This window comes from Diabrotica undecimpunctata, chromosome 1, assembly GCF_040954645.1.
Source record: "Diabrotica undecimpunctata isolate CICGRU chromosome 1, icDiaUnde3, whole genome shotgun sequence".
Classification (NCBI taxonomy): Eukaryota; Metazoa; Arthropoda; class Insecta; order Coleoptera; family Chrysomelidae; genus Diabrotica; species Diabrotica undecimpunctata.
In genome coordinates, this window is record NC_092803.1 from 171,152,291 (window position 1) to 171,170,926 (window position 18,636).

Sequence of the window (18,636 nt, forward strand, 5' to 3'; positions counted from 1 at the left end):
TGACACTTTTCAACAGCGAATCTCAAAAAGTATTGATCTAGCGAAAAAATGTTTACTACATTTTTGGTTTGAAATTTGTCCTTCTATCGAATAGCTTGGTTATTTTGAGTGAAAAAATTTCCACCCTCGAAAAGGGGTGGCAAACACCCCCAGGGTGGAGCCGCACATCGGCACTAGGTAACTTTTATTCCTTGAGTAATTATTTACCAACACACAAAATTTCAAATGAATCGATTCAGTAATGAAGAATTCGGAGGTAAAAACCCTCAGTAACTGATATATCAAGCGTTATTTCTGAGAGATAACTGCGGCGTACAGATTCTTGGTAAATCAATTTTTTTCGTTTCCCCCCTTAGGCGGGGTGTTTTATGGGGAAGCCGGGAGTAGGAGTGGTTAACTGTTTTGCATATTTTTGGGGTCCCAAAACTGACATTCCCAGCAAAATTCAGCTTGTTCGTATGATTTTTAGAGGTTCAGTGGCATTTTCGTCTCTGAAGACTAAAGCATAATAACTTTGAATTTGTTTAATAAGCATATTTTCACCATATGTAGACAATTCGGTTTACTGGCATTTTTTTAGGTTTTCCAGTGATTTTTTAACTGAACTTAAAAGTTCTGTGATATCTATTTTTTTAATTGTTATATTCGAAAAAAAGAATTTTGTTGTTATATTTGAAAAAAAAAAAAAAAATTCTGGCAGCATTTTACGGTTCTTTTTTAAACATATTTGTAATGTAGGGAGTCCATTTTTCTTTTTCAATATAAGTTATTTCAACATGTTCTTTCATGTCTTTTTTCCCTTATGTTTGTCTATGTGAATTTTTTGGTAAATTCCTGTTAATGCTCTGTATTTGTTCTTCTTACAAATTCATGTATTTCATTTCTTATTATCTTGTACTTCTTGTATGCCTTTGGGTCTTGATGATTTTTATCTTAAAAAGCTACTTTGTTCTAATTTCCTTAATATCTTTAATGAGCCAATACATTTTTGTTTTGAACTTCCTGTTCATTTTTATTATTTTAATTTATAATGCTTCGTGTTCTAATTCTTTATCGTTTTATCATAATCCAGTTTGATTCAGTTTTTATAATCGGTGAGATTCATTTTGGTTTTATCTCTTGGCCTTTTTGGTTATATAAATCTTACCCCTTCCTTATCCAATTCTATTTTTAGTCCTTAGCTTTTCTGTCCTATACTTTTCTGTAAGAACAGTAATAAAACGAAGATGTCCCTGCACTAAAGAATGGTCACTTTCAACATTTAGTGAAGGTAGATTCCTCGCGTTTGAAGTTTGGCATGTAATGTTCTTCATGTGCTTGTGTTTAGCATGTGTTCCTGACGAAATCTATCGTTGGTTTTCGTCGTCTTATATTCTTAAATATGTACTTATATTGCAGTTTATGATTTAAAAAGACGATGGTTATTTCCATTCATTAGCGAAACACAAAATTACCACTACCATTGCCAATATTATTGTTTACATTTTCTCCTGATCCTTTTATTTCCTGACCTCTGTTTACCTTAATATTCAATGCGGTTATCATGATATGCTCATTATATCTTTTGGTTTCCAATTCTTTGCCTTTTTTCTCGCCTGAGTGTGTCCGTAGTTTTCATTAAGTTCCTAGACTTTTTAACGATATTATAAGCATATACGAAAGCTATTCTGACAGGGTGCTGGTGACAGGCTACTCGTTCTCCCTGTCCCCCAAGCTAGCTGTCTCCCCCTCTTCTATCGCATACATAATCTTGGGGGGGCTTTATTTGTTTTTAACGTTGGATGCCTGGAATGCATGATATGGAGAGCGTAGACGTTTATGAAACACTGAGCAGGACCTATAATAAAGAAGAAGAGGTTAAAAATAAAACCAGAACACTTATCAACAGAAAAGCGAATAAATAATCTTATCAACAAAGCACAAATTGTAGTATCAGGATATCTAAAGAATGCTATTTGGAACAACACATACAAGGGTGCAAACATTTAAGTTAATTTATTAAAGGGGCTATTAATAAAAGCAAAGGTATGAGTATAATAACCAAAATTAATATATTAAGTAAGAAGTATAATGGATAAAACTATAAGATATGACGTAAGACATTAAGGCATAAAAGTATAATGTGGGGTACAAGTTGTAATAAGACAGAGAAGATGAAGACTCATCAAGAGTATAGTCACTTGAGAAAATTGGAAGAAGACAAATTAAGAAGAAGTACGCTAGAGGAATCTCAGTTGCAAAGCACAAATAACGAAGGCCTCCAAAGACATAAAGAGATCGTAGGCGGTTACCTCTCAAGAAACATTACAAACATGAATCAGTATCACAGATCGTATTAAAAACAAGGAATAGAAATAACAACTATTTGTAGTGATATCGTGTAATTTTACAAATCTCCTGCCCTTTAAATTCTTATGTTCTTGAGGCAAGTGATATATTGTTTTCCAATTAATATCCAGCCTTTTGTTTTTTGTTAAATCTCTCATGTTTTCTAGTGAGCAACTTAAATAACGAATGTCAGTTTTAACTTAAATTAAAGATGTATTAATTAGTATATTAGACAGTTTAAGTACAATCTCTATTATTAGGTACATAATAATTAAAGTTTTTTTTTTATTTTATTTTAGTATGTCATTCAAACCAGACTGTCAACCATGTACACTGGACGACTACTGAAGCCCTTCCTAATTTCAGTGTGCCTTTTCTGGTCCATTTTATGCTCTCTTACAAGAATTACTGACAGACGACACCACTGGTGGGACGTCCTAGCCGGATGCGTCCTAGGGCTTCTAGGAGCATTATACACCGTAAAAATAGTGCACAAGAAAATTTTTGGAACTGAAGAAATCACAAAAGTTTCTGCCTCGACAACTACACTCTTAGATGTTAAGAACAAAGACGCCACTAGTGTTATAATATAATGCTTGTTCTGATTGTTGTGGGTATGGTTCTGCCTACGTAATTAATGTGGGATTCATTAAATTGGTAGTTTTCAAAAAATTATGACGTAATTTTTTAAGAAATTTGCCTTTGGTCTGTGATTATTAAACGCTTTTATTGAAAATAATACTAATTAAAAAATTGGAACAGTGGTTGTTGTAAAAAGACGAAAATACGTATAAAGTGGAAGTTATTGCGTAATAAGTTCTTGACTGAGAAACGCACACCATGCAACGCATTCATGGTTATCTAACTAGTAGACCTTAGCGTGTAAGTAAATTAAATATTTCAATTCACCTATTGTATAGGTAATTATATTTTATGGATAAATGGCTAAATAGTTTGAGTCCTCATAGGTCCTCTTATTTTCTACATTTCATATTTTAGTTAGTTGTCTGGTCAGTTATTTTACCATAAATGAATATTAGTAATGCTTTTAAGATTCACTAACTTGGCTGGGTGACTAAGAGTCGAAGTCAAAAAAAAAAAAAATCACCGTTTATAAATATTACAGCGATTGAATTTATATACATTGCAACTTCACTCGATCATGAGCACGTCTATCCGCCTATGGTGCGAATGATGTAAGTGTTCTCGATTCCCCCAATAAACAAAAAAGTATTGCCAGTGTTTTGTGTCTTTCGGCATATTTTAAAAAGAGCCATTTTAGCGATGTTGATAAAATAAATCGTGTCAATAAAACCAAAGTAGATGCAAGTTGTTTGATACGCAGACAGCACTTTATAGATATGCCACTGAATGAATACCGAACTTCCGATCGTTTGAGCGGTGAGGAATTAGCTAGAGTGTGTAGCTCGAGGCAAATATAGTCATTTGCACACCTTAGCATAATGAAGTAGTCTTATGTAGAAAATGTAGTTCTCTGCTAGTACAGTCGTTCGGAGTGGATGTCAAACTGTAGGTCCTGTATATCTGTATACACTTAACTGCTATATTTATGGAAATGAAAAGTATCCCAAAATACAATTTATTTTTTTACTCGAAATAGGTACCTACAGTGCACAAATTCTAAATGTGCCGGTGGGAGATGGATTCTATGCGCTGTATTATACTCGATGTATGAGAGAAAGTTTTCAAAATAATGAAATAACAAGTAATAATATAAAATTTGTTATTTCATTACTTCGAAAACTTTTTCTCTCACACACCAACTATAATACAACGCATAGAAGCCATATCCCACCGGCATATTTAGAATCTGTGCACTGTACCTATTTAGATATTCAACTGACGACAGCATTGTTATATGGGGGATCATATATAAAATATATGACAGCATATAAAATTGTAAAATGTGGACCTTTTTCTGGCAGTTTTAAGATAGCTATAAAATACACTAGACAATAATAATAGGTAATAGAAAAAATATTGTCCCTACTTATTAACATAACTTTTCTGTGTGAAGCACTGTATAGATAGAAAATATTTAAAGTGGACCAGGCCAAAGAGCCGAAGAACCAAACGCATTAACTGGAGAAAATATTTTCAAACATAGCGAATATTGGTAGAGAATAAGCAATACATATTTCAGCACCAACATGAACGTTTTAATTTACTGCTAGCAATGATCATACTGATATCAGTAGAATAACAGAAAAATCAGTGGTGTAGACAAAAGAGATAATGACATTATACAAAAATATTAAAAATAAGGATATTAAGATTTCATCAATAAAAAAAGGTTTTTAATAAATGTTTCCAACAACCCTAAAATAATTTATACTACCACCCTAATTATGTAGGCAGAATTTTTTAACGGTTAGGATAAAAGTAAGACTTTTAAAATAAAACAAAAAATAAACTAGTCCGGCTTGAAGCACATTATTTTTGTAATCACACCAGTAATAAATAAGTAATCTATCAACTAATCTTACTTTTGCCTTTGTCGTTGCTGTTACTTTTATGTCTGTGAAGAAAATTTGTAAATATTCCAGTATTACTTGTATATATATTTTTTAGGTTAGGATTATAAAATTTCGTTAAAACTAGTCTTCTCATTCCCAAATTATTGTTATACGTAATGTAAATGTTATACTCATTTAATATATCCTGGAGTGGTACCTGGTATTTCTTGATCCAGATTTTAGTTGTTTTTGGAGTTATATCTATCAGAAATCTTTCATAATAATAAGTGGAGGAAACATTAATTAACAAAAAATTAATGTCCAGAGTTAAATTTTCTATAAATCATATTAGTCTATCATCGAAAGCTTTTGCTATGTATTAATTATCTTAAATTAACAAACGAATTATTAGTATCAACTGATTGTCTTCCGAGTTGGACGAACCGTGTGTGTGGTTCCAGTTCAACGTTTCGCTGTACTTGTCTGTAGTTTGTCATCAACTACCGGGGGATGCATTCACACAGTTACTCAGTATCTACGTACTCAGAAATGAAAACTGAATTGACTATAATTATTTCAAACCTAGTCGATTTATTCTTTTTTTGGATAATAAGAGTGTTTGTTGGTTTTAGATGTGTTGATTTAGATGTGTTTGGTGGTTAATCAAAACAAAAATTTAATTATACACTACACAAAAAATAGAATTATTGGACTTTCTTTAGCAAACGTGTGGAAAATAGTTTTCGCCTTCACCTCACCAAGGAAAGGTATCATTTGCAATACGATTGGACATCTGCTGAGCTTATTTTCGGGTAGTGTCTGGGTTCCTGCGGAGTTGAGTGAAGACCAGAAAGAGAGGGTATGAAGAGTAAACGTTTCTTTTCAAATGTTCTTTTTTTGGATTACTGATCCCAATTGTATAAATGCGTTGAGGTCAGCTATGGCTGTCACCTTCCTATAAATATTATAAATAAAACTACTCTATGAGAGCTTTTATATAGCTGATCATTTGTGTCGTTGGCTATTCTCATCTTCCTTCGGAGAGTGTGAGTTGCTGTTACCGCTATTTGTATCTGCCAAGTAGTGCAAAGTTGGATAACAGATGTTTCCTCTGTAGATTCTCGGAATGCCTTTGAATTTCTACAGCTTCATGAATTTTTCTGGAACAGAAGAATAGTATGAAATGTCCGATTAATTGCCAGTGTTCTGCCACTACACAAAGAGAGAAAATTTAAGATCTAGTCAATCTTTGATATTTCTCGAGACAGATTTTGGCAGATGGACAAGTTTTGCTCATGTACACATGAGCACAGGAACATGAGTTTGAATATACACTACAAACATAAAAAACCATTGGTTATCCTTTGGGATCAGGCAGAAATGTGGTTGTAAAGTGATCTTCTTTGCTTAAGGATCATATTTATTCTTTCCGTGGCGCAGAAATAATATGGAAGAGATAACTTAGTTATATTTTAGAATATTCCAAATATTCTGAGACAAGTAAATTTCTGAGACAAGTAATTTTATTTTGATTAAGTCTTTTATGATATAAATTTTCTTTGATCAATTTTGGAAAATATACATTTTTTAACTTTCGACAAATTTTATTTTCGAATATTTGAATACGTATACTTGAACCTTGTTTATGTTTGTGAAAGGTGAAAGATTTCTTGATGTATTTAACGATTTGTGTCCAGAAAGTCAAAATTGACTACTAAGTTTGCGATATGACACGAGATGAGTGGAGATATGAACATTCAAATAAATTTTAACGTCAAAATCTTACCGCCCTAAATTTGTATTTCAAATTTATTCATTTGTTATAAGCTGTACCTACTAATTTCGAGTCTTGTATAGTAGTAATTACATTAAAATCATTATTTAAAAATTATCAATAATCTCTTTCATAAAAATATTAATTTAAACGAAACATTTGTGACGTTTCGTCGCGCAGGTTTTGACAGGACCTATTTTACAGGCATCGGTTACTTGAAATGAATTGCATAAGTCTCTCTGAATAGCAGATAACATTAACTTATATTTCGTAGTAAACATTACTACGCAGATATGCCACCGAATAAATGCCGGGTTCCAATCATTTTGCCGGTGGGATGAGTTCGGTGACTTATGCGAAAATCTGTCATTCACTCAACCAGCTACAACCTCATCACGATTGGCTTTATCTGTATGCATTAATCAGTACAAGTTTATTTCCGGTACTTCCATTCTTTATCAAATATCGCAGGACAAAGCGTGATTTGTAAATGAAAAAAAAAAAAACTCGTGAGCAAATCCTGCACCTGAGACAACTCATCAAAAAGTCGAGAGAATTTCAAGTACCAATGATAATATGCTTCATTGACTTTTAAAAGGGTTTTGATTGTTTAAGCTCGATAAATCTGAACAATCGTAAAGGATGGGTCGATGCAGTGACTGTGGTTGGTACAAAAATATCCAATTTAATATTTGCTGATGACACTACACAAGCTTGCGCAGAGTTGAGTTAGAAAACATTACAATTCGTCTTAAAACTAATAAAGACAAGACGAAAATATTGGTGATAAATATATTAAAACACTATTGAACTAAGTAACCACTTGTAGAAATACCAAATACTAGACAGCTTCAACTATCTTGGGTCTAGTATAACTAACGATAGCGACTGCGAAGCAGAAGTTTAGAGAAGCGTCGGTATGGTAAAAAATGCGATGAGTTCAACAACTCAAGTTTGGAAAGATAGATCTATGTCTCAAAAAAAAACAAGACGAGATTGGTGAATGCACTTGTATTCTCAATATTTCTATGTGAGGCAAAAACTTTGATTCTTCGCACACAATAACGCCAAAAACTGATATCGAGGTGCAGTGTTGGGGAAGCATGCTGCACATACCTTGGACAGTTTATCGGAGGATCCTAGTTCCGGAGAAAAGACCAAGAGGAGGTTCAACAGCCAGACGGTTCGACCAAATTCAGAATTCAGCGGGTCACTCATTCTGCAAAAAGCAGCTGAATATAGAGAGCAATGAACCAATTCTCATAATTATCCAAAATATAACTTAAATAGTATCAATACCTTAAATTAAGTCCGGAGGACCTACCATATATGAAAACATTGTTTCAATAATTGCTTCAGTGTGATCATTGCTATACAAAAATCAAAGTCAGCTCTTTGAAAATTTTAAATATAAGAAAAAGATGAAAAATGCTTTATTTGTTTAACCAACTATTAAAAATTAATTTGGAAAGGTTTATAAGCTTCACCCATCGGGTTAGACGTCATAACTAATAATTCATTGTAACGTACTACTGTAGTAAAATTTAATTTTACAGTAAATTATAATGTAGGTAATTGGTTTTTGAAAAATATTTAAATTACGTAGATACAACTTGACTTATTCTAGTATACGTATGAGTATTTTTCGAGTCATGTTAATGTTATTGAAATAAAAAGCACTTTCTTATAGTTTTTGTACATATATATGTATATAGCGCAGATGTTTTTATAAAACACCTGCAATGTGGACATAGTCTTCGAGTATTTCATGTGTAGGTTAGCTTATTTATTTAATGAACTTTCGTTTTATATCACCTCATGCAATAAATATTTTTATAAATTCTATATGCTTTTATTTTGAATACAACTTACCTACAACGAAAAGTCAATATTCATCAAAAGTGTAGCATTGGTAAACTCTTCTTATAAATAAAACAAGTTTTAGAGAAGAGAACTTATAAAAACAGGAAAAAGAAACACAATTGAGTACACAGAATAAAACGGTTTTTAAAAGGTCATCATGCTAAATATTATGAGGTCACTAAATATTATGAGGACATCAAAAAGAGAGTATAAATACAGTCGATCCGCCGGATCTTTGCACATCGTCATCATTCTTATTATAGGAAATAAATCAAACCATGTTAGTCAAACGTATGTCGGCTATAAGAATTATTATAAAAATTAGAAAATGGCTAATATTACAATTGACGTTTTTATACTTCTCTTTTATTTCATTTATTGCATTTGGAAAACTGGGTACGTATACATTTATGAACGTGATTTTTCAATTTTTGGAAACCTATAGGTTGTCCAATAACATCTACAGTAAATAAATATTTAAACCATAGTAATCAGAAATTAAAGTATTTTTATTGAATATAAGCAAATATATGGTGCTGACATATCGTCAGATGATGTTCCTGTTGTTGGTAAATATCGGTTTAGATTTAAGAAGGTTACAAAAAAGAATAGTAACAAAAATGCGATATGAGAAGACTAAAATGTAAGTAAACAAAAGAGACGTTTTTAAAGATCAGAGAAGAACATCTAATAGAAAAAAGAGAAAAAGAACAGTCGGATGAATGACAAGATACTGCAACTCATGGAAAAAAGAAAAAAAATCAAAGAACAACAAAAGAATGTACAACAATATTCACAGACAAATAAGAACACAAATACGAAAGGCCAAAGAAAATTGGTTAAAATCACAGTGTGAAGAAATATATTTATTGGAAGAAAAACACCATACGTTTAAAATGTATAAACAAGCAGCTGGTCTTTAGAAATTAAATACAGCTTACAAACTGCGAGATCAACATAGAAACATCATCACAGATAAAAATCAAGAAATTTGCATATGGACCAAGTTTATCAAAGAACTCTGATGATAGTAGATCCCAACAACCTCCATCCCACATATGTAATGACCACTTACAAATCACATCAAGTGAAGTGGAAAAGGTAATATTACAACCAAAAGATGGCAAAGCTCCTGGACCTGACAATGCGCATGCTGATCATAAAACTATTTAACACCAACGTTACTCAACTCCTAATAAAAATATTTAATGAACCAAGAACATGGCTGAAGTCACGCCGACGTTTATTGCTGTACCAAAGAAAACAAAATCCGTATCCTGCAGTGATTTGCCGACCATCAGCTTAATAAACCATCTTTTAAGAGTAAAAATTGGGACCATTCCTTAGAAATTAAATGTAGGAGAGAAAGCCAAATCTACATTTCAAAAAATGGCCAAGCTATTCAAATGTCATGATTTATTAACACCCATAAAAATCAGGTTACTACTATGTTATATCTTTCCTATACTATTGTACGGAGTTGAGTCGTGGACTTTCACATACACTACCTGCAGGAACATTGAGGCTTTCGAAATGTGGCTTTCTCGTCGAATCCTGAAGATATCTTATACCGGTCAAGTTACTAATCAGGACGTTTTATTAAGAATGGAAAAAGAAAAACAGCTGATAACCACAATAAAAACAGCCAAAATAGAATACCTTGGTCACATCATTAGGAACAGCGAAATATATGGATTGCTGCAACTAATTTTACATGAAAAAGTAGATGGAAAACGAGGCCCAGGAAGGCGAAGGATTTCCTGGCTGAAGAATCTATGTATGTGGTTCAACACAACAACCACAAATATTTTCAGACCAACAGTGCGCAAAGTACAAATTATCATGATAGTCGCCAAGATCCGAAACGGATAGACACTACAAGAAGATCTAAAAAACTGAATATAAATCTACGTCAGGGCTCCATCATCTTGATAATTTCGTTTATTCAGTGTTAAATATGGTTTTCAGACTTAAGTAATCACTTTGTTTTAAAAAATGGTCATACAAAAATTAACACAACGAACTTCAAATAAAGAAATCTATGCATAATAAATTAAAAAATAGAAAACTTTTGAGCTGGGTAAAAAAAATTTATTATAAAATTAATATAATTTAAATATTTATTGAAGCCTCATACACTATACAGCCACGTAGCCAATCATAAATTTAAGAATTCTTCACTGTCAGAATCTGAGTCACTCATATTACCAGTGTCTATTATGATTGGTTGAATGTTAGTGTCAACCATATTTTTTTCTCGGATATACCACTTTGTAATAATTTCATGAGTATGTTTCACACATTTTTCCCAAATTTCTGTGTTACATTGGTTTAGTGCCTCTTTCCACATATTTATAACAGCACTATCAGAATGTCCATCTCTACCAATATGCTTATTGTAATATGAATTGCAGTTTGCCCAAATTAATTCAATAGCGTTGAATTCACAGTGATAAGGAGGTAGTATCAACACTTCATGGCCGTGTTCTCTTAGTAGTTCATCAATTATATACACATTCTCTTTTTTGTTCATTTTCGCAATTTGTAATAATTCAGGTTTTGTGAGTTTTGCCTCATACTTGATTTTGTGAGTTGTCAACCAGGTAATAATTTCCATTCTAGTTGAAATAGTAGAAGGTTGCTTTTCTAAAAGCACACTGTGGTATGGAGCATTATCCATTACAATTAATGATGGCTCTTCTAAATTGGGAATTAATTTTTCACTTATCCATTTAGTGAAAATTGGATTGTTCATTTTCCCATGATAATCAGCTACTTTATTCTTTGAGCAAAATAATAAACTTGCTTAAGTAACAAATCCTTTCGAAGAACCAGCGTGAACAATTATAAAGCGTTTACCATCATACCCTTCTGGTTTACGTACACTTTTAACACTGTTGTCTTGCCAGGAAATTGTTTTTATTTCCCTTTGAATAAATCCACGTTTCGTCTAAAAAAAAAACAAGGTCTCTGGGATGCACAGCATTAATATTATTATATCATTAGTATTTCATACAATAGCATTAATATTTTCCATATATTTACGAAGGAACTTGGCTCTTAAAGCAGCAATACTGGTGCGCTCAATTAATGCTCTTCGATTATTGTCCTTCTCATATTTAAGTCCCAATTCTTTTGTTTTGCTAACAGATGTTTTGCCAATAAATGCCACTTCTTTATCCCTTAATTCATTACTTATACTTTGCAGAGTAACATGTTTCTCTAAAAAAAAAGAACAGATAAGTACAGAACAAACCACACTGTTATAACTAGTTCAATGAAAAAAAAGTAATACTTTGTGTTTATAAAACTATAAATTATATCAAATTAAAAAACTCACAAGAAAATTGACTTAATATCCATTAATGTTTTCAGCAGAAATTTTCTTAAACTACTCTCAACAATCTTTTTTACAACATACATTTATATAAAGTATTGATTAAAAAGAACCTTCTGGTTATCATGGTACATGATACCATTATCTTATGGTATATCAAATTCATATTGAAGAAATTGGTAACTACTTACTTTGTTGGTACATGTCGTATACTGTATTACGCACTGCCATTTTTGATCCCTCAGATAGATCAGTTGTTTTGTTTTTCGGACGAGGTCTACTTTTGCCTGGCTTTGAAAGAATGTGATTATTTTCTTTCCTTTTAATAATTGTACATACTGTTCGTGATATTTTTAATGCAGCAGCTACTCTCTTAAATAAAGAATTGTTTAATGATTTTCATAAACGAACATACATTCCAATATGTTACCTGTTGAACAGATGAAAATGGCTCCAAAGGCCCTCCATTTACTTTTTCTAATTCGAAATACTCCAACACATTCAACACAAGTTGCTGAGCTTGAGAAGTCAAAGGCTTGCCAGGCATACTCTAAAAATAAAAACCTTTAAAAATATTTCATATTGTCCGTTGACGTAGTTTTAGCTATATTTAAATAATTAATGTCAATTTAGAGGTTAAAAAAATATATTATTCGTTATTAGCTAATACATGAATTCTTACCTTAATAAATTGAATACGAAGGTAAGGGTTAGTCGTTATAACAACTGTTTGTTAAAAAATATGTATATATAAAGTATGAAAAAGGATTGATTATTTAAATCAAATGAAAATAATTTATAAAAATATTACAAACTCTGTCAAAACAAAATTTCCAATTGTCATGTCAATTGTCAGTAGACGAAACAATCAGCGATCATTGTTCTATGGCTGTCTTTGTTCAATGCATGGTATTGTGTATGGACAGGCGGTTTAAGTTAATAGTTTTAGTTTCTGTGAGTAGGAAAGAGACGTAACATAAAAAATAATTCGTGAATAATGTCATACTTGTGCAAAGATCCGGCGGACCGACTGTTCAATCTAAAACCCGCTGATTTCTCCCCTTCGCCTTAAGAATATGTCTTACGACATACAAGAAAATAAGCAAGAAGACTAGCAAACTCCGTTTAAAACACGTACAATAAAACAGAGAATATCATATAAATTTAATTCTAAATCATTGTTTTATGTAAAACTAGAGGTGCTGGTTAAATGATTTAGAATAATAATCGAAAAAAAAGCAATATTTTTATTGTGAATAACTTTGCAATTAATTTAAATATTACGAAAAATACTTGGCTTAACTCATTGCTCTTCTCTATAAAACTAAAACACTTACCTTAGAAATATGGTGTATTAATCGTAGCAAGCAGTAGACTATGGTTTGTTTTTTAACCAAGAGGAGTAGGTAATTCAAATTTACCGCGTCGTAATGCTTGTTTGTAATTGGTCCAACCGCAGGCAAGTTTACTCCACTAAATTATGACATTTTGACACTAATGACATTTATGACATTTTAAAATTCAAAATTTATATCGACGATTTTTTGTATTTTCTGCGTTATTCCTTTAATTTTTAGATTTTTTGTTTGCATTTATATAAAAAATAGTTCTTTTCAGAACTATTTAGCAACGTATTAGTGTTATTAAGATAACAATATGGATTCAGTAGGAAATTAGGAACAAACGATCACCTACTGGTAATAAAAAATCTTATATAAAAATGCACTGAATATAATAAACCACTAGCTTTAATATTTGTCGACTATGAAAAGGCATTCGATACCGTAAATCAACAAAAAATGTTGAAAGCGTTGACAGAATGCCGAATTGACTATCGGTATATAAATATAATTAAACATATATATCAAAACGCAACAGCCAGTGTTAGAGTGGGTGATCGTCAAACCCAGAAATTCCCGATACAACGTGGAGTACGCCAGGGGGACACCATATCGCCGAAACTGTTCACTACGCTTTTGGAATATATATGTAAAAGGGCAAAAATGACCGACAAGGGCATAAACATAAACGGAGAAAAGCTTAGCCATCTAAGGTTTGCAGATGATATTGTACTAATAGCTGATAGGATAGATGAGGCCAAAGAACTTTTAAATCAGCTCTACCTTTCCTCGCTAGAAGGGGGTTTGAAAATAAATATATCTAAAACCCAGATGATGACAAATCTTGTAGTCAGCGAAGATATATGCGTAGGAACAAGATCCATAGACCAGGTAATGGACTATAAATACCTAAGTCATGAGATTCGCATAGGAAAAGATAACCAAACCGTTGAGCTTCTTCGTCGTGTAAGACTGACTTGGGCAACCTTCAGCAAGCTGAACCATATTTTCAAATCGTCTGATATACCAATATGCCTTAAAAGAAAAACGTTTAATCAGTGTGTTTTGCCAGTGTTAACTTACGGTGCGGAAACGTTGACCATGACAAGGAGAACAGTTCAAAAGATCCGTGTGTGTCAAAGGGCGATGGAGCGTGCTATGTTGGACGTTTCACTACGAGACAAGATCCCAAATCGCCAGCTACGACAAAGAACAGGAGTGGCTGATGCATTAGAGAGAGTAGCAACACTGAAATGGAACTGGGCAGGTCACGTGGCTCGAATGACAGATAATAGATGGACAAAGCGGATACTGGAATGGAGACCAAGAGATGATGCCTATCGAAGCAGAGGTCGTCCACCAACACGTTGAACTGACGATCTAAAACGTTGTCATAGGAATTGGATGCAAGAGGCACAAGATCGAAATAGATGGAAAATTATAAGGGATATCTATGTCCAGCAGTGGATAAGCGAAGATTGAATGATGATGATGATGATGGATTCAGTGCCAAGTACTAGTGGTAATTATCCTTCCCCACTTAAAAAACGCCGAGTAGATTTGGGTCATTTATCATCAAATGAAAGACAATGCATTATAAACATGTACAAACAAATAAAAATTGATAATCCTGGAATAAAAATAACAACCATGGTAGCAAAAATAAAACAGGAAACAGGTTAGATTTTCAGAATAGTTATTGTTAAAATAAAGATTCATTAAAGTAATGTGCTAATTTTAGGTGTTGCGAATTTAACTATTTACAGAACAATAAAGGAATAGAAGCAGACTGGAACAGTAATGAACAAGATATCCTAAACAATATGTATGAACCTGTCTATACCTGTATATTTGAAAAATGGGCAATTCCATAAAAACTGGTTATATTCCTATAAAGTAGCATACAATATTTGTTGTTTAAGTTATTGCGCTGATGAAATATTGTAAAAATATTGGATTTTAAATATAATTTTATCACGAATATATCGCTTTCGTATACGTTCCGGACGTTTTTCTTCTACAATGTGATAAATAGACTCTAAAAACTCTTCAACTTCTTCATAACAATCCAAAAATTTTTTATTGTGGTTAGAAAAACAAAAAAAAGTATATATCGGAAGTGAATTGGAAAAAATTAATATTCATAAATAAACGTTAGGTTAGAATCGATTACTGGATTACCACAAGGACGAGATAATAGGCCGAAATAGGCCAAAAAAGAAGATGTATTTGGTGACTTTTCTAGTAAGTTTCTTGGCTGTGAATCTGTCTTTTTAGTTTACTCCTTCTGGTTGAAAAACAAACCATAGTAGAGTTGTATCTGCGCGTCGCGACGCCGGCGCGCGGCTCGAAAAAAGGACGTAACCGATCAACTGGAGATCCTTTTCGTACGCTGTCTTAATCTAAACAATCTAAGGTGAAATAAAATGGGCAGAAAACCATCTGACCGTTCTTATGTGGTCCATGGAACAAGTGCTCAGTTTATGGGTATAAATCAGCGCTATTGTAATGCTCTTATGAAAGGCGATAATTTTAACTACTTAAATGGTCACAGAAATTGGATATTTTACATCGTTTTCTGTGATTTGCGAGACAAAATAACAAAGTCAATTTCTTCGAGCTTAAAACATATTAAATGTGTTAGCCGGTTTAACAATGAGAATTTATTAAATAGAAGAAAATATATACTGTACTTTTAAAGTAAATAAGTAGTTAGAATACATAATTAAACAAAATCATACCTCGTATAATATTGACAAAATTTAATGTCTGATGATACAAGCTTGGTAAGCTATGACGTTGTCAAGCAGCTTACTATGACCTTTAAAGAGCTTTGAGAGGTGAGTTTTGTATCGCATGTTAAAAATAAAAATGAAAAAAATTAGGAGAAGCATTTTATTTTCTGTTGAGTGTGGTGTAACATATTTTAAAGCATAAATTAAATAACATTTATGTCCTATATATGTCCTATTATTCAAATTGATTTCATTGGTGAGACATTTAGCTTTTCAGCAAGCTTCTTATTGGTATCATGTTGATTTTGGACGTAGGATAAACCTCCATATTTATGAACTTTTTCCATATTCTGTCTTGAAGGATCACCAGCGACTAACACTGGTAGATTTGGATCTATCTGAAATGCATTTAAAGTGAGTAAAACACATTGGCAAAATTTTAATAAAGATAAACCATCGCGGGACATCTGGCAGATGTGAAAGGTGGAAATTACATTTTTTTATAAATACATAATACTGTATCTTGATTCAGAAAATAAGTTGTTTACTAATTATTTGTCAGGACGTGAGTGTGGAATTTTAAATATAAGAAATCTTAGGTATCACAAGGACGACATACAATATAATATATCAATATTTCTGTTGTGTATTCTTTATTTTGAGAACTTGCGGTTAGAAATAAAAGGCCTAAAACGCAGTAGCTGCAAAGCTTAGTACTTAATTTGTGATCAATGATTTACAAGTAACTGATCCCAGTAGATCTTTAATAGTATTAGTATGAAAAATAAGTGGAAGATTGAAAAGAGAAGTTGAAAGACACAGAACGTACAGCGAGATATCATGAGATGCTGGCTGATAATTTGCAGGTTGGCCTTGTTCTTAACCCAAATTCCATTTCTGTTTGTGAACTGATCCCAGTAGATCTTTAATAGTATTAGTATGAAAAATAAGTGGAAGATTGAAAAGAGAAGTTGAAAGACACAGAAGGTACAGCGAGATATCATGAAATGCTGGCTGATAATTTGCAGGTTGGCCTTGTTCTTAACCCAAATTCCATTTCTGTTTGTGAAAGATCGAAGAAATCAAAAAGGATAATTGAAAAACTGCAAGAAAGGTAATGGGAAACAAAAATAAAGAAAGATATGCAACCTAATTTGGGTTGTGAGTGAAAGAAAAGCGTTGATAGAAAAAATGTCCTTCGACAAGATAAGGTAGAGCTAGATACACACAGTAAAGTTATAATAATTCATAATAAAGTTATAAAGTTTAACAGGACTAACAAGTATAAGGATAGGGAGGAAAGAATTTTCGGGAAAGAAAATAAGGTAAATTCCAAATATAAGAATTTCAAGGACCTACTGAACTTAGATAAGCAAACTGCAGGGCTGAGAATTGTGGCAATAGAACCAGATATTAAATAACTAGGCTAGGAGAAGTTACTGGAGGGAATAATGACCCGAAGAAATGGTAAAGCTCTCGAAGAGGATGAACTGGTAACAGAGCCTTTTGAACTAGACAGTCAATGTTTGATTACTGCCCTGCCGTGTGATTTTGGCCACAATAAAAAAGTGCCCGGGAACTGTATAGTAACATATACATATAAATAATATAGTATTTATTTATATTAATATATTAAACGAATTATACGAACGCCTGTAAACTGCAGGAGCAGTGCACTACTCAGTGTGGCAGATAAATACTACTATATATATATATATATATATATATATATATATATATATATATATATATATATATATATATATATATATATGTAAAAGATTAAATAGCAAAATCTGCTATCGCTTTGTTGAATTAAATGGCCAAATATATGGCCTAGGAGGACAAAGTCGTTAAACTTTCCGTGTTAAAATCGTTAAAATAAAATTTTAAATCATTATCAATAGAGTGTTATGACTTATTTCAGCATCCCTGCTTCATCAGACACCCGGGCTGATATAAATTCAAACTCAGAAAGTCCAACGAATGTCTCTAAATCTTTACCAACCAGTGCAGTAGTTGGCGTACATAAGTGCAAACTACTTTGGTGACCATGAACGAAAGCGATTTAATAATATCGTTTTCTATCCTCTGGGCTACAATAAATGTGTAAAACATTAAATCTTATAATAAGATGTAAAGACATGAACAAAATAAATGCCGTGGCTGGGAATACAATAAATTTCAATATTTCTGGGTTATTTCGCTTAGACTGGATACTATCTACTTATAAATTATTTCTAAAACGAAATCGATGTTGTTTCTATTTCTGTTGGCCCACAATATATTCTAGCTAGAATATCTGTCTAAGAACACTATTATTCTATCAGTACTAGCACTACAATGACTATCCTTTCTATTTTTGCAAATTGGTTAAATGTTTTTCTATATATTTATTTAAATTTTAAAATTTCTTAGTATCTTACTATTTTTTTATTGTTTGCACTTTGTAGATAATCAGAATAAATAAAAAATGTTATTTTAAGTAATTGATGGATTCGACCGTTACTTGATGGAAATTCATTTTAAGTAACAATAAAACACTGAAAATTTTGTTTTCAAAACTTCCACAAAATTTATTATAAAATCTTATCACTACAGCTGTTTTGGCAGATTGATTGCCTTTCTCAAGACGATGTACTGGTATGTTTCACAGGAACTAACAGGCCACTCGACCAATTTTTATCGTATATTAATTCACTTCATAATCATATTGAATTTACAGTACAAACAGAACAAAATCAATCCATAAATTTTTTAGATTTAAAAATTGTCAGACTTA

At 32.2% G+C, this 18,636-nt stretch overlaps 2 protein-coding genes across 7 annotated transcripts in view; one reads left to right on the top strand and one right to left on the bottom strand.

Annotated features, from left to right (window-relative positions):
- Positions 1-8,422, top strand: part of LOC140432562 (phospholipid phosphatase homolog 1.2 homolog) — a 114,677-nt gene extending 106,255 nt beyond the window's left edge. For all 6 annotated transcript variants that reach the window (XM_072520535.1, XM_072520537.1, XM_072520534.1 and 3 more), the window contains exon 4: positions 2,628-8,422. In XM_072520535.1, coding sequence (XP_072376636.1) covers positions 2,628-2,921 — 294 coding nt within the window. In that variant the 3' untranslated portion in view covers positions 2,922-8,422. The remainder of the gene's footprint in view (positions 1-2,627) is intronic.
- Positions 8,423-16,007: 7,585 nt separating this feature from the next.
- Positions 16,008-18,636, bottom strand: part of LOC140441319 (uncharacterized oxidoreductase YjmC-like) — a 40,454-nt gene continuing 37,825 nt past the window's right edge. Inside the window, exon 8 of the mRNA XM_072531968.1 lies at positions 16,008-16,252. Coding sequence (XP_072388069.1) covers positions 16,094-16,252 — 159 coding nt within the window. The 3' untranslated portion in view covers positions 16,008-16,093. The remainder of the gene's footprint in view (positions 16,253-18,636) is intronic.